We start from the raw sequence: 17,371 nt of genomic DNA on the forward strand, positions 1-17,371 counted from the left end.
GAGAGGCTTAAATTAAAATATGTATACAATTTTTAAAACGAAACAAACTTTACCAACTTGATTCAAAAACACATTCGAATAATAGAAAATTGATTGCATAGCTGAAATATGTCCCCTTTAAGGTAGCAGCCTGTTTATATAGAATGTGGGCAGCTTACATTAGAGCAGATAAAAACACTTCTGCTCTTTTGTTATCGTCACATAAATTGACACCATTCTCACAATGTGACACACCACTAAAACACGTAGAGAAATCTAAAGTTCGACAGGCCTGCTGAGCCTAGTTATGGTTGCTAAATTATGATTGAACAATGGTTGCTCAAGGGAGGTGGTTTGTGAAGAGTCAGTGGTTTAGATTCCAACACAAAAATGAATGTGAAACAAAGAGTGTTTGTTGAAAGCTTTCAAACAGAGGGAATTCATTGAACACCATCTTCAGTTTGTTCTTCGACAGGATGTATCAGAGCAGTTTTGACACGTTGCTATAATAGCCAACAGCTAAAGAACTATTAGATGTGTCTGTGTGTGATTATGTTGTCTTCATTAAAGAGAAACATCACATGCCCGGAGGAAACAATCTATTGATCTTAATGAGACACTTTTAAAACAGAAAGAGTGTAAATTGTATAAATGTTATCAGTTGTCAACTTCAAGCCCAAGACCTCCGAAACGCACGTAATTCTTTGGGGAAACTTCCTTTTACAACTGGGAAAGCAATTAAGATGCTGAGCTGGTTGATTGACAGGCTTTTTTAGGGTTACCTGGAGAGGGTCAGGCTGGAGGCGGGGCTAGCTGATGGGGACAAAACTCTACTTGGTGAAGAGTATGGAGAGAGAGAGAAAGCTGCAGCTTGCATCTGTCTTGAGGATGACAAGGAGCTCTTCCTTTTGTCAGGAGGGGATCTAGGGAAACACAAGAAGAGAGCAAAGGGAAGTAATGTATTTAGGCAGTAACAACACAAAGACACAGTATATCAAGGATGTGGAATACTTTATGAAGGCAGTAATTGTAAATGCAGAAAGGCTCTTTTTAGATGCACTCAAAAAGCTGTCACAGTTTCCATCATTAGGGGATTGCATGTCTTTCCTTTCTTTAGTTTGGTTATAGTCCCAGCTAAAGCTAAAGCTAAATACAGAATCTAAAACACAGCTTATTGCCTAGTGTTGCAAACAGTCTTATCAGTTTACAAATTAACACTAGACCCGCCAAAGACGATGTCATTTGGCGTTGTGGTAGAAAAATGTTATTATTCCGTCATTATGTGTGATATGTTTGCCTCCTGCCCTGACTTCCCTTAATACCTCTCCTGCACTTGCCTGCATCGTCACAATGATGTAATTACATTTAGAAAAACAGATGCGTTTTCTTGTTGTTTTTCACCTTCAACGACCCCCTATAGTCGAGTGAAGTTGTTAAACGTTGGTACTTTAATCTGCGGGAGGTGAATAGACGCTTGCGTAATGGCCTGATAAGCGCACCGAGACAATGGCTCGGACATCGAAACTAATTATGTACACAAGCACTTATGATCACTCAAGTGGATTTAGCACATTACAAGTAAATAATTGTAGGCGGTCTTATTATTTAGGACAGGCTAAAAATGCTTTATAGATTCAACTCAGGTGACATGGAGTTTATTCTGTGAGGAAATGGCGAGCCGACACTGAAGACAAAGTGATCAGCTGATTCTGAGCCAGAGCTGGAGCTAGAACCTGGAACAGAGTGTGACCCGGTCCCGCCCGCTGAGACACCCCGAGCTCCTCACCGTTTGTTAGACAAACATGATCATTTCCGCCATCTTTTTTGATTATTTCTGACATTAGCAAATGAAAATAACACATTTTCCTCTGCTTATAGCATCCCATCCGTCATTAGATCATCTATCTGGCTTTGTTTATGGGGGCTGGGTCGCATGGTGTCCTTGCATGCACCTATAGAGATGTAAAGTGATGACGTCATCGGCCCATCAACGAGAACAAAAGGATACTGACGCTTTTGGTTGTTGATGTCGGCCAAAGTAGTACCCAAAAAGTGCTTGGCGGTTCTCGTGTTAATGCTCCTCATTGGTTTATTAATGAATGCATCTCAGAAAGAGGAGGCCTACACACCGGACTGTGGCAGTGTTGGTGGCCTCTGCCCTGACCTGAATAATTTTCAGTGGTTAAAATAAAAGCAGCTATGCGAGTAGAACCTTGACTCTTCCTCTCCCCACAGACTGATGACACCTGCTGTTAGGTTTACCTGGATCTCGAATGCCCCCTGGGGAGGCTGGAGCTGCTGCTGGGATGATAGCGCTCCCGCTCTCTCTCGTCACGTCTCCTCTCCGAAGAGGGGCCCTTTCTGTCCCTTCTCCCCGGGGAGTGCGAGCGGGATCTGGCCAGACGGCAGGACAAAGACAGTGTAAGATGGGGGAGAAGCCATTAAATCACAGAATAGGATATGGAGCTTGGCAGATGAGCTGATGAATTTAAAATGAGAAACAAGAGAGGAGGCTGATGAGACAATGACAGAGGTAATGTGCAAGAGAAAGACATGAAGCAAGCAATCTGGAAGGTTCCTCAAAGAACTTAAAATCAGGAATAGGACATGAGGGTTTGCAGAGATTCTATTAGACTATATTAATCCCTGAATGTGTCACAATTTACATTAAGACAGTAAAAGACCAAGTCCAACTACTGTGCAACCAGGCCACAGAACTAACACATCCTGTGGATTACTTTAATAATAATAAATTGTATCACATAGAGTCTGAATATGTAAATACGGTTTCTAAAGTCGCCTGAAAAGAAAACAGTATTAAATATTCATGGATAAGATACTAATTCACTTCTTTTTCCCATAAAGGTCATGAATAAATTCACTGTCCAACACTGGCTAGTATGCAGGGTGTGCATACATTTAACATCCAGATTTAGAAACGGAAATTATTGCTTTGTTTTTCTACAAACAAAGCCAGAAAGGACTGACAAGCTAAGATAATGTCAGTCTGTGCTGGGGAGGCAGGCAGATAAATGGCACAAACAAAGCAGCTCGACACCTCCTCTCGACCCTTAAACTCCTTTCACTATATTTTCCTAAATCTACTTTATCCTACATTACATCTTCTATTTTCTATTCATCACATTTCTACCCCTGTAATTTCCATTTTTTCATTAATTCATTTGACTTCCATGATTCTTCCTCTTTCAAGACATGTGGGAACAGAGACCGACTGTAAAGAACGAAGCTTCCGTTATTTTTGTACATGTTTTTTCATATTGGTGCAGTGCGCAAAGAACTGAAGATTCAGCCATGCAATATGAAACAGGATGATAAATCAGAACGTCAGTTGTCTTGGACCTTTCACAGCAGCTGCACCAACCACAGAGCTTCTTCTCTAATATTGTTTGATGGATTGTGCAGATATTAAAGCCTCGTCATGTGTCATGATGTGAAACATTCAAATCTTCTTTTCAAACACAATAAAACCATGTTAGATATGTTAAGGTTTTGATGTAACAATAATACCCCTTTCCCACTGAAATTAGCATGTTGACGCAGGTTTTTTCAGACGAGGGAAGACTGATTGTCTCTTTTCCCATTGCCAGTGAAGTATACTCCTGACGGTCTATTTTCTCTGCGTCACCGTCTGATGTCACAAATGTGACGGAGACAGGGCGAGTAAACAGTGAAGATGTTACGGTGGTTTGGTCTTTAGTGTATCTATTACTCATTCAGTCAGTTTATCAAACTCGGCGCCGACAAATTTAGAAGGATGTCCAAGCCGGGTGGAATTTGTAGCTGAGATGACAGGGAGTCGCAGAAGTTACCGACGGAGCATAGCATCACGCTGAAAAGGGGGCGGGGATTAGCGTGTCGACATGGGTTTTGTGTTCCCATCAAAGCTGATCGGAGCCGAGGCGATAATTACCCGGGCCTGATGCAGAGTCATTTGACCCAGGTCTGAATGCTGATTGTAACCTTAGCAAAAAAGCCGGGTGTTAGCGGGTTTTTTGACCAGTGGGAAAAGGGCTTAAGAGTAGGTGAGTGAAACAAAACTTCTATCAGAGTTAAAGCTCCTGTGAGGAACTTGGTTTGTGTTGAATTTGGCGCCCCCCGTGGACAAAGCTGAACTTCTTATCTCTTTGCTGATTATGTCCTGTGCATACTTAAGTGGTGGTTCTGCTTTCTTTAACAGTCATGTATCACTCACTTGCCCTGTAAAATGTAAACAAAGGCAGCGTGCAGTTACTCGCTTCGTCTGACACCGACCCCCCCGCCAGCAGTTTCAGGTATTAAAAATAACTATAGAGAAATAATCAATCTTGTCTCTGATGGTCCGGTTTGCTTTTGTAGCTCATATAGAGTCATCAGAATGAACCAAACATACCAGGGAAAACTCCTCACAGGAGCTTTAAAATAAACTGACAAAGAAATAATGAAACATGAAAGACAGATAGAGAGCCGTTTCCTCAAAATATAACTTTGCTTATTGTCTTATTCATCCCTGTGAAATTTCACCTGATCATTTGCTTCTTCCTGTAAAAAAATAAGCTTATTATATTCAAGGGATATAGTTTAATTAGTGCTTTACTCCTATAAAAGAAAATTCTTCCTGCAGCAAGGAAGCATAAAAACAGTGAAAAGACACAATAACACCATAAAACAATAGAATACATTAAGCCCTCCTTTAAAGGTGTACAATCCGTGGAGAGCAGCAGCAGAGGCTGATAATAATCTGAATTGGACAGCTACACTGAGCACCGTCAGGACAAAAGCCCTATTTCTCTCAGTGAATCTGAAAAGTTGAGATAACAAAGTCATACAGTGGGAAATAAAATACAAATAAAAGGTAGAGCTCGGTGTCTCACCGGGACCTGCGGGATCTCCTGTAGGCACTGGGAAGGGAGTGTCTGCCCTTGGACCTTGACCTCGATCTTGACCTCTTCTTGTGTTTCTTCTTCTTTTTGTCTTTGTCCCTCCCTTTGCTCCTGTCTGTGTCTCTATCTCTTTCTCTCTCTCTGGCTTTCTCTCTGTCTCTATCTCTATCTCTATTTCTCTCTCTATCTCTGTCTCTGTCTCTGTCTCTGTCTCTTTCTCTGTCTCTTTCTCTGTCTCTGTCTCTCTCTCTGTCTCTCTCTCTGTCTCTGGTTGTTCCTCTGGAGGTGGTGTATGAGGAGGAGGAGGAGGCTGGGGCCTCCCTGCTGCGATGGGAACCCTGGTGATCCAAGGCGGGTCTTTGATCCTGAGGATACGCAGGTGATGAAGAAGACACTTGAGGAGGTGAAGGGTCACACAGAAGAGAAAGGGCTTCTTGGATCTAGAGACAAAGGTAGACAGAAGAGGAAAGAGAGCAAAATTATTAGTGAAGGCAGTGTGTGGACAGACACATTTCTCTCTGGACCCCTTTAAATAGGATTAAAAATGTTATTTATTTATTTTACTTTATTTAACAGGGACAGTGCACATTCAGGAACATTGCTGTAAATGTGTCAGAGTTAGCCAAGAGGCTATTTTTCATCTGTAGTCCCTGGAAAGATGTTTCAAGACACCACAAACCAGCAGTGCATTGGTAATATTAACAGGTCAGTTCTTGTTTCTGTAGGAGGGATATTGAATTAATTTCTTAATGCTTGATATTCATTGAAATCTGTGGACAATCAATATGAAAGCATACACACAAGTCTAAGAGGCAAGTGTTGCACAAGGTTAGCGTGAACAGAAGTTAGAGATATCACGATGCTATACTCCCCTGTCCATCCTTGTTAATCTACAAGAGTTATACAACTCAGATGGTCACATAAGAACTTGAAAACAAAATAAAGAGCGAAAAAAAGCTTTATTTCACAATTCTCCAGTAAAGAACATAGCAGTGCCTCCTTTTCTTATCTCATCATACTAATCTCTTTGTAGGCAGGGGCGTCGATTTTAGGGACGGCAAGTGTTCTGGTTTCCGTTTGTAGTACGCTTGTAGTCCAAGTAATATTGACCAATCCCGTATCAGCAGCCTGCGGCGTATGCAGGAAAAACAGTCCGTGAGGAGAGCGAAAGCAGGTGGAACGTAATGCACCGTAATGACATCCTGGCTCCCATCAGCGGTCATCTAACAACGATTCAGCTTCTTATTAATCTCTATAAACAGACATCTGCATGCTAACTGCTGACAATCCGCTCTAGATCAAAAATTCAACTTGAGATAAATTCCCTTGACGCTGTGTCACGAAAGCAGATCAACGTTTAGATTTCCTGACTTCCTCAAATGCATCAGAAATTATCAATCCGACCTCGGTTCAACAGACGAGCATTTTAAACGTAGTTTTCTTCTCTTGAGGATGAAGGTAAGACCTGTTAATTAAAATAAAGTAAATCAAAAGGAAACGGTTTGTTTTTCTGTGAACAATGCAGCACGCGGAAAAGGAAGTCTTGACTGGAAGTCATTGATCGCTAACCGCCAACTACATGCCCGGCATGTTCACCGTTGTCCCCAGACTAGTCAGTCAGACTATAGCTGATGGGTCCAAGATTGTCATCATACTAATTCTGGTCTCCTTCTAATCCTGTATTCGTCAAACTTCAAATTTATCTTCACATATTTATGTTAAGATTAACAGACTTAAATGTGAAAAAATAATTAACTGTGCTTGGTGTCTTCTTGATATCAAGCAGTTTTAGTTTTGTAGCTCTGTAGGTGGTGGAAAAAAAGGGGCATAGGATAACAACCAGCTATCTCAGAAAACTAAATAAATAAATCCTTACTCAGCTGATTAAATGCTGTTGTTACACAACATAGTACAGCCCTCTAGCTATACACAGAGATACAACTGTCAGCTGCATACTTCCTCTAATTACTTCAGCCTGGGTCTGTCTGCTCATATAAGATTGGTCTGGACCCGGAAAGTGGATTAAACTCAACACTAAATCTTCCAAGGTCAAATTTTATCTTCCAGTGTCAGGTCTTAGATCGCTCCTGGGGTCATCCGTGTTACATATTTATGAGTTTCTGCCACAAAAAAAGACATTTGGATAAAGAAAAAGACATAAAATGCTAACATTAGCATAAATGTTATAAGTGTCCGAGTGGTAAGTAATGAACATGGGTGACGGACAGGAAATTAATGTGTGCTGTGACTTCAATCCCATCAATTCAATCACCCCACCTCTCACTCATCTGCTAACATTTGTAAGGGATGGGCGGAGTATAACAAAAGAAAGAGGGCGGGACAGAATGAAATGATGAAAGAAAGAGTTAAGTGAGGCAGGAAAGAAACCAAAGAAAGACCTCATGACAAAAGACAATCAACACGTAGCTAAACAACAGGAAGTAGAGACAGGAAGAATATTTATGACACCTTTGTGTTCGCACACTATCTGGTGGAGATAAGGAAATGATAGGAGGCAGGGTATGGTTTAAAATTAGGACTGACATATTGAAGCTTATCCCAACACCAGGCTGAAAAATGTCTGCCCTCTCACACCTGTTCTGGCAAGATACAGAACCTCGGACTGTTAGAGGAGTAACAGTAACAAGTTAGAGAAAAGAGGAGAGAGGATTAGTTTTTCTTTACACTAAAACAATAAGGAAAAGCTTAAAGAGCAGCTCCAGTCATGTTTTAAGACGTATAAACTGCTCTGCTTGAAATAATAAATTGTGTCTAATATGTTTGTTCTACAAAATATGTTTGTAAAATTCCTCCTCTTTCTCCCTCATTAAACATTCCAGAATCTGCATAGTCCCCGCCCACTATGCTAATTTTAACCGGCCCCTCTGTACCGAAAACAAAACACGTCTCTGCCATCGTTTAGTGGCGACTTGTTGAAACTTAGCTAGCTTGAAATGTAATATTTAGTAGTAGTAGAGTTAACGTGAGTACGTTTGCAAAAATTACGATGACAGTTACAGCTGACTCGCACATCGCCGAAGTGGTTGCCATAGGTTGCATGGCTTCACCCCGTCCATTAACGGGATTGGCTCCTTAGGTTTGTGACGTCTCAAACCTGCCAATCTGAAAACGTGTTGTTCAGCCTGTCCTTGGTACACTGCAGTTTAAAAGCAGACAGGCCCAGCCATTGAGATGACTGCTTATGTTGTCCCTGATATGTCTTGTAGCACATGAACAACACCACAAGGAGATGTTTACAAGGTTAAACACTTGATTTCCACTGCAAGGGGTCTTTTAAAGTTGTGAAAAATAAACTACGATATAGGTTTCCTTTAAAAATGTTTGACTTAAAAATACCAAAGCTTGTGTACTGAGGATAATTTCTATCAATAAAAACTGCTGTTCTACTCCTATAAATATATGTTTGTGTATGTTAACACTTTGGTGTAATGTCTTAAATAAGTCACATAATGCCTGGCCCACACTGAAAGATTTTTCAAATCTGAACAGATGTTGAAAATGTGAGAGAGCCCACACATGACGATGTGTGGAGAGCAACGATTACGCCAAAACAGCACACCACACACTAACAGATTCCATTCACGAGCAACAAGACTTTAGGTTAAACAAAGATGGCCGACGACGGGCAGGAAGAATTGGCGATGATAGTTTTTGGACTTTTTACTGAAAATTCGGGAAGAAAAAAGTACAAACTGTGGATGAAGTGGCGGAGACTGCGTGAACATGGGCTGTACATGTTACTTCATGCTTCCCATTTGCTTTTGTCGCCATGGCTGCGCAAGGTCAGCTTGCTTGGCTCTCGTTTCGTTCCACGTGACAATCCACAGACTGCGTGCTCGGCTGTCATCTGGGTTCCCCCCACACAACAAGATAACAGATCATAAATGTTGATCAGGTTTCATATTTACGATGTGAAATCAGTGTGGCCACGACGGCCTTCCGAACAGATCGGGGGAAGTAAAATCACTCTCAACATCCCTCACACCACAGGAACCTCTGGGAATCAGGCCCAAAATCAGCCTGATTATCTTGTAGTGTGTACCCTGCTTAAGTGCTAAAAAACTACCGCCACACAGGCTTAAACATACACACAGAGAGATTAGAGGCATACTGTATATTTTGGACTAATTAAAATCACAGTAATAAAACCATCCCTTAATTACCTCCCATGCCCGAAGAAAATAAAGTCAGTTTAATGAGCATGAATGGGATAACTTTGTTGATGAGAAGAATCTCAAACAACAAATCAGCTCATTCAATTAAAATAATAACCAGACCAGCATTCCCGCTCTATAATTTCAGTATATATAAAGGATGTGATCCAGCGAGATTAAATAATTAGGCTACGCAGCAGAAATGTTTTCTTAATAACAGGGACGTTGATGAGAAAATGTGGGACACTGTGAGAAGTCTGCCTCATACTAACAATGGTGACTAATTAATGCTCCACTTAATTGCTTTTCCCAGCCGTGCCACTGTTCCCCTCCCAAGCACTGGGGCTCTTAGCATAACTGTCCTGTCATGTCTAAATGCACCCAGAAGACACGTTAACACTAAAGTCACCCGTTTCTGACTGACAGGAAACAATGACTTAAAAAGGAAGATGAAACAGGCAATTATCATGATTGAAAAAGAGTTTAACAGCGCTCATTGCGTGACTCATTATGGAGCAAGGTCCATGTAGTAAACCCAAACACAATATCTTTTTTATTGTGAAAAGATGACGCCTTTATTACCCACAATGCAATGCAACTGAGATCCGCTGTGCTGGTAACTTAATGTAGCCTAGGGCTGTGAGCCTCAAGTAGGAGTAGAAGTAAAAGTAGTAGAAGAAGAAGAAAATGCAATCTTTTCACTCTGTTTTTTACAAACATGCTACACACAAAGGCCTGAAATACACACATGCACAAACAGGACCCTATGGACATGCACTAATGGAGAGATGTCAGAGTGAGGGGGCTGCACATGGACAAGCCCCGAGCAGTGGGAGATTCTGTGTCTTGCTCAAGGGCACCTCGACGGAGCACAGGAAAGGAACTGGCACCTCTCCAGCTACCAGCCCCAATTCCATGCTTGGTCCAAACCAGGACTCCCAAGCCAAGTCCCTATAGACTGAGCTACCGTCTACCCCAAAGTAAAGATGTCTCCAAGTAGAGATAGAGGGCAGGCCGAAGAGGTCTGGCAACTTGCTTTTCCTTTACACAGAACAAAAAGACTCCCCGACAAAGGCAAAGAGGCATTGGCCTTTGAGCTTATTCAGTGAGTTCTGTGTACTCATGACAGCTTACACTAGCTACGGTGGTGCTGTCACATAAACAGTGTGATGAGCACTATGGGAAGCACAGGGAGCTTACATCAACAGATCCAAGTCAGCCAACTCTGCAAAGATGAAACGGCATCAGCATTCACATCTGACTCCAAACATACCCAAGCCCCAGCATACTGTACTCTCACACTATACTTTTATCCAGTCCTCAAATAATACAGCATCAACATACACAATGCAGCTGGCAGAATATTCACCACAACTACAAGTTTTAGTCACCTTAAAGTCATTCTGCTCTCTTTTGACAAGCTCCGAATTCAGGTAACATTTGTTCCTCAAAGTGCTCCTTCCCAAGAATTATTACACAGTCTCCACTCTCCCATTTATCTGATGGAAGTGTCTATTCTGTATCCAGCTTTGCTCTCTGATTGCAGAATTCTCATTAACTCACTCTGCATAGATCAGAGAGAAAAATCACATTGATCTCAGCATTTCTCAACCTGGTGCGGTCTTGGAATTCAGGAACAAAATGATCTTGAAATCTTCAAATGAGATGCAAAACTCCACATTTAAATGGCTTGTTCCGACACCAGAAGTTGATCACTAGTGGGTCAGGCAGCAGAATTTCAGCCATGATATGTTATAACATTGTATTCAGTAGTTGCTTAGATCTTTACTGTCCATGGTACTGTCCATTTTTGAGTTTTTATTCTCTGTAAAGTCGTCAAAGACTGGGGGTGCAATGGATCACAAAACTCATGATTCAGATCAGATTTTGGTTTTTGAACCAAGGATTGGAGACATTTTCGGATGAGCAAAAAAAGGATTAAAAAAAAGCATATTTATAATACCTTTTTCACTCCCATGCTAGCCGCGACCGTCACTCTGCATCTCCAAACTATGTAGAAGCAATACAACAAACAGTGAGCTTCCGTTTTGGGATTATGCCTTCAGTTTTTGTGCCCAGAACAGCCCTATAATACTACCTTTGTGTAATACAGGCACTGCTAAGTTAATATGCGTACATTACAAAAGGCCGCCAGCTGGTGCTTTCAAAATAAATGCCAACACAGTCAGAGTGAATAGAGAAGAGTGGCTGCTCTTCTTGATACAGAGAGCCAATATAATTTCTGTGTTAAAGGCCGCGCACACCACAAATATAGAGCGTGTAACACGTAAGCACCATGTAATCGCCATTCTCAAGCTATGTTTAGCATCACAGTGAAGAAAGTTTAAGTTTGGATATCCAACAGAGAGTGAACGTCTGTCAAACTTCCAACTTTTCCAACATTAAACCAACTTCCCAACCCAGTCTTCCTGCAGCCCCTCCATAAACCAACATGAGTTCCCAATCTTTAACTGCCCACACATGCAACAAAGGCATGTATTTATTCATCAGACGGCCGATGATCTGACTGTTGGTGGTTCCTTCAGGATACGTACAGGCTGTTGGCCACTGCAGAAGTCGCAGAACATCTGGAGAAGAGTGACAGAGCTGACAGGGGCCTACCCACGACCACCTGGCCCAACAGGCAAAAGGCCAGCTCGTAACGCATCATACGAGGAGCTGACATGAAACATCCATCAAAAGGACAGGCAATCTACACATCAAATGGCCACCACAGTCTTATTTACACTATAAAGTATTCTTCCTTTGGTGTCCGTGTCTAATATGACAGACAAAAGGCTTTTCAGATTTGCATTATTGCGGTGGCACTTTTATGAAAATGCACCAAGGAGATTTTAAAAGCATGCATTATCATTTGGGCACCAACACAGAGAACAGGGGGGGTAGGTGGATAGAAGAACAGGATTTTTCTTTGATTTATTATTATTAATTAGAAGCCTCAATCAAATGTTTCAATCAATGTTTCAATCTTACAGCCATTCTTTATATTACAAGATGTATTTTGGAGACGTCAAAAAAACATTTGAGGACAACTTTACCACGTTCTGGAACTGTCCATACCTCTTCAGACACGATGGAGTACATCCAAATTTTAACGGATCACGCCTCCTCGTCATGAACACAGAACTGGTGTTAACCTCCACTAACGCACTGCACGAATGATGTTTGGTGTAGGGATGGGCATTTCAAGCAAAAATACTATTTGATATTCACTGGGAACTATTCGACTATTACTAGAAGGATCTACCATAGAATCCTCGCTCGGAGTTCCTCCTGGAGCCTCCTATCTCCTCGATCTTCGTCTCCTCCAGGTGCATTTAAGAAATTGGAAGATCCTTCATCATGGCAGAGGGGGAAGGATTTCGGGGGGCACGAGGATGAGCAAATTATTGTAAATAGAACCACCCCCATTGTACCGGCACCTGGCAGTAATGCTTTCTTCTTCTCTTGTTATTTAAGGGCGGTTAGCGAACAGCTTTCAGATGCGCTACGAAATTCATGACCCATCTTTAGTTTGGTGATGTTTGCTTTATAATAAACCACAGACATAGACGCTGGACTTCAATCATTATTCCTCCTCAAAGCCTATGCCAAAGCATATCCAACAATAACAATGGCTTTAAACTTCAGGTCAAGTAAGTCTTTTTCAATCAGTGATCTCATAAGTACTCATAACTTAGACTTCATTCTACCGACTGAGACCTTGTTGGACCAGATCTGATTAGAGAGGTGGTGGAATAACTGCTGTCCACTTAGAGCTGCAAGGAAGTCCCCCTCTGTGAATTCAATTCATTTGATACCTTGCTTTATTCACACACTGTGTTCACACATTGTAATAATTACTGTCTATAGACCACCAAAATCTAAATATGGCTTTCTCGATGAATTCTCTGAGCTGTTGTCCAAGGTCTGCACAGATAATGACTGTTTAATTATTACAGGTGATTTTAATATACATGTATGCAATCAGGCAGATCTGCATGCTACAAACTTGATGAGCATACTGGAGGCAATTGCCCTCAGTCAGCATGTCTCTGGACCACAATTAGGGACACACTTTGTCCCTTGTCATATCATAAGGACTCAATATTACTGAACCCTGTGTCATTGATGTCGCTATCTCGGATCAGTGTTGCATATTTTTTATGATGTGTCGGCTTTTTCTGTACAACATAAGAATACCATGACGACCAAAAAAAGTATCATTGATGATAACACAATTGAACATTTAAGAAAACTGTAAATGAGTCATCGTTGTTCCTGTGAACTGAAAATTATTAACACATTCCACCTTTTAAAACTAAAATCATGGAAAAACAAAAGGCCTCCAGTAGAAATGTAGTGGTTGTTAGGCAGCTTAAGAGAGAATGTTGCCAGGTAGAACAACAGTGGAGAAAAACAAAGCTTCAGGTTCACCATGATATCTACAAGGATAAACTGAACAATAACAATACATTTAAAGCGGTCAGACAGTCCTATTTCTCTAAAGTCATGATTGCAAATATCAAAAATAGTAAAGTGCTTCCACTGTTGATCGGCTTATTAATCCACCATCTCAAATCACATCAGAGATGCTGTCCACTGAAATATGTGAACAATTCGCTGCGTTCTTTAATAACAAAATTATAATCACCAGACAAAACATTACCGCTTCACGATCCAGAAATGAAACTAACTTCCTGTTCTCCAGGAATAATATCACTGACACCATGCCCCATTTAGAATTCCTTAATCTTAAAAAACTAGAAATAATTGTTGAACAGTTCAGGCCCTCCCTACCACTGTTATTAAAAAGGTTTTTAGCAGGAGAAACTGTTTAGCAGGTGTTACAAATTATTACCTGCTCTCTTCAGCCAGGTATATTTCGTACTTTACTTAAAACAGCTGTCATTAAACCACTTCTGAAGAAAAGCAACCTTGACGCAAAAGTTACTGCCAACTATAGACCCATTTTTCAGCAAAATACTAATAAAAACAGTTTTTTCTCACACCTTCTTGACACTGTAGCTCAGGACATATTACTGCAGAGATTAGAAAAATGGATGGGTTTGGACCGGTTCTAAACTAGTTACTACCTGCAGGACAGGCAGTTCTTTGTGTCCATCGGAGACTATGCCTCAAACAAAGTGGGTGTTAAGTGCGGTGTTCCCCATGGCTCAATTCTCAGACCACAATTGTTTAATCTAATGTTCCCACTCACACATTAGCACAGAAGCACAAAATAAATGACCATAATGACGCAGATGAGTCCCAGCTTTACATATCATTATCTCCAGATGACTTCCTATTCATTCCCTTACGCAGTGTCTTGATGATATTAACCTATTAACCTAACCTGAACAAAGACAAAACAGAACTTCTGTCAAAATCTGCTGCTGAGAAATGAATGCATGCATATAACAAGTAGACTAGAATACTGCAATGGTCTAATCACCTGCCTCCCAAAATTTAGCTGTCCAGTGACTACAATTAATTCAAAAAGAGGCTGCAGAAATTCTCACCAGAACTAAAAAGTTTGAGCACATCACACCTGTTCTTAGATCTCTCCACTGGCTCCCCGTCAAGACCAGAATTGATTTTAAAATGCTCCTACTTGTGTACACAGCAACAGGCACGCTAATCAGCTACAAACCAGCTAGAACTCCTAGGTCCACAGGCAGTGGTCTTTTGACCATCCCACGTACAAACTCCAAAGCAGGGGAGGCTGCTTTCAGCATTTATGCCCCAAGAGGACCTGAGGAGGGCCCAACAATGAACACTTTTAAAAGCAGATTAAAAAACCTTACTTTTTTCATCAGTGTGTGTGTGTGTGTGCGCGCGCATGAATCTCTGTGTGTGGTGTGTGTTTTGTGCAAGTTTTGATATTTGACTTTATATTCATTTCATTTTCACCTTTTTCTTCTGTTTAGAATTTTTTATAACTTAAGATTCTCAATTTTCTCAATTTTTTGCTTTTTCACTTAATGTGAAGGACATTGTGTTGCTTTGTGTATGAAATGTGCTATATAAATAAAGTTTGACTTGAATATTTCTTATAATACAACGATCTCCAGATAAGCAGTAAACTAAGAACAACAAGTGTTCAGAGCATGTGTTGGTTTGATACTTTTGTGGTATAATTACTTCACTGGGTTATTAATGAAACATTTTTCAGTTACTGCTTAAACAAACCATGTTGCCAAAGAAACAGCTGGTTGGCACTTGTTTAATGACTTAAACCCACTCTAATAAAAAAGGTCTAAATAAACAGCCAAACATTTTTCCCCTGCGCCAACCAAAAAAATGGATTCCACCTTCAGGCTGAAAAATGTTGATTTATTATTTTCCCTGAGCGCCCAGCCAACAAGAAGGTAGTCTAAAAGTACAGTTGTCAATATGTTGCAGCATGAAGGTCTTAGGAAATCACAAACATGAACACAAATTTCTTTGGATTGAAATAATTCAAAAAAACTCTCAAAAAAACTCTCAAAGATGAATCTAAAACATTTTAGATCTTTACATTGATACAACCCTCTACTTCTGGGTCCAAATTTGTTAAAACATTATGAGTAAGAGAAAAGATGCTAGGCTTCATGTGTAGTGGTAAACTTATTCTGAATACAAATTCCAGTTCCTGTTTGAAAAAACGGATGATGGGAACCACTGTCATAACCCAGGAGTAATGCTGCTTATACATGGAGCAGTCTGAAGTGAGCTTGCTACAGAGTTAAGTACAGATTCAGCTCAATTACAACATGGGATATACTTCATCTGCTTTCTATATACAACCTTTAAATATATACCATTCACATTTATACTCCCTCGGCAACCAGACATGCACTCTTTATCTACATCTGCATAGTTGCATAAAACTGCTTTCAATACAACAAAGACACAGGCTCAATAGACTGTAGGTGTCTGTGAATTCATTTACACAAAATCAATAATGAAGCATCAAAGGATTAAAAAAGAAGAAGAAAAATGCCTTCTGGTATCAACGTGTTAAAAATCCCACTCAGACATTGAGATCAAGGCTGTTAGAGCGTGGGGTTACTGAGCCAGCTCAAGTAGTGATTTTCCAATTTACTGAATCTGTACAATGACGCAAGATTTGACCAGCAGGTCAAGTTGTAAAAGACACAAACATAAAAAAAATGGACGCTGAAAATAAAAGGCAGAGCCAACAGCTTTTGCCGCTGACCTCAGGGTGGACACGTCTAGCCAGGGGTGTGGATTTTAACAGTTTGATATGGCCGGTCCATATTTCATCTGTACTTAGAAAATATGGGAACACTGCTGAATTAGAGGGTCCAATCTTATTTGTCAGATATTACCCAACTACATATAAGTTTTCCATCACCCAGCAGTGGTTGGTCTGCCAGAGAGGGTAGGCGGAGCTCAACGACTGCTTTTCTGTTCTCTGCAAGTGTTGCAAGGAAACAGTCATCAACTATGGCTGAACAAACAAAGAAAAGAATGATGACTACAGATACAACTTCAAAAATAAGTGGAAATCCAAAGAAAAGAAAGAAATTCGACGCTCAGATGAAGGCAAACAGTCAGCGAGGAAAAACAAGAGTTACAACAGGAGCCAACCGTGGATGTCACACATGCAACACTGTTTGGATTTCCGGGGAAGTATGCTCTTGCAATTGCCGTTTATTGCCATAGGTGCCGCCAAAGAGAATGAAACTGAGATCTGTGTTTAGATTTACTGTCCCAGCACGGTGTATATAAAAATACTGCTGAAATCTGCTGTGTAAAGAGTTATGCACACCTGGCTTTTATAGGGAATGGGAGAACACACTGTGATTAGATTCATGTTACACCTAAAACACACCCATTATTAAGACACACTTGTGTTATGCACCTAGACTGTGCGCTGTATGACGAGCAAAAGGGGGTTGGACAGGTCGGAAAAACAGACTTGCCTCATGTGCTTTGAACGTTTACATAGGGCCCTAACTCATTTAATCCAGACTATATTAAACTTCAGGGTTTCATTTGAGGATGTTGGTATAAAACTATTTTTGTTAATCCATTTCCTGTAAGCGGGCCGATAATGCTCACTGTCGAGCAGTGTCAACCCAAAGAGGCTCAGTCTGAGCCAGGAAAAGAAAAATGAATGGGTGCATTTGTTATCACAGTTCACATAAATGGATTAATGCACATCTAATGTGCACGACAGTGTTAAATCACATCCTCCCTGGGCTGTGATTCATTAGTGCAACTTGGGGCATCAATGCTTTAAGCCTGCATATAGTATCTGTCTAACAGATGTGTGTGATTTAAATGAAAGCAGACGTTTGGCTTTAAAGGGATCCTACACTAAAGGGA

At 40.8% G+C, this 17,371-nt stretch overlaps 1 protein-coding gene across 2 annotated transcripts in view; it reads right to left on the reverse strand.

The window, feature by feature from the left end:
- The window catches only part of sfswap (splicing factor SWAP), a 78,796-nt gene that overhangs the window by 17,249 nt on the left and 44,176 nt on the right, over positions 1–17,371 (reverse strand). For both annotated transcript variants that reach the window (XM_069673640.1, XM_069673641.1), the window contains exons 15-17: positions 4,851–5,299; positions 2,242–2,373; positions 762–902 (exon numbers count right to left, since the gene is read on the reverse strand). In XM_069673640.1, the coding sequence (XP_069529741.1) occupies positions 762–902; positions 2,242–2,373; positions 4,851–5,299 (722 nt within the window). The remainder of the gene's footprint in view (positions 1–761; positions 903–2,241; positions 2,374–4,850; positions 5,300–17,371) is intronic.

The sequence above is a fragment of the Semicossyphus pulcher genome, unplaced genomic scaffold (genome assembly GCF_022749685.1).
Source record: "Semicossyphus pulcher isolate SPU_LCO1_2020_fin unplaced genomic scaffold, fSemPul1.0.p SCAF_22, whole genome shotgun sequence".
Classification (NCBI taxonomy): domain Eukaryota; kingdom Metazoa; phylum Chordata; class Actinopteri; order Labriformes; family Labridae; genus Semicossyphus; species Semicossyphus pulcher.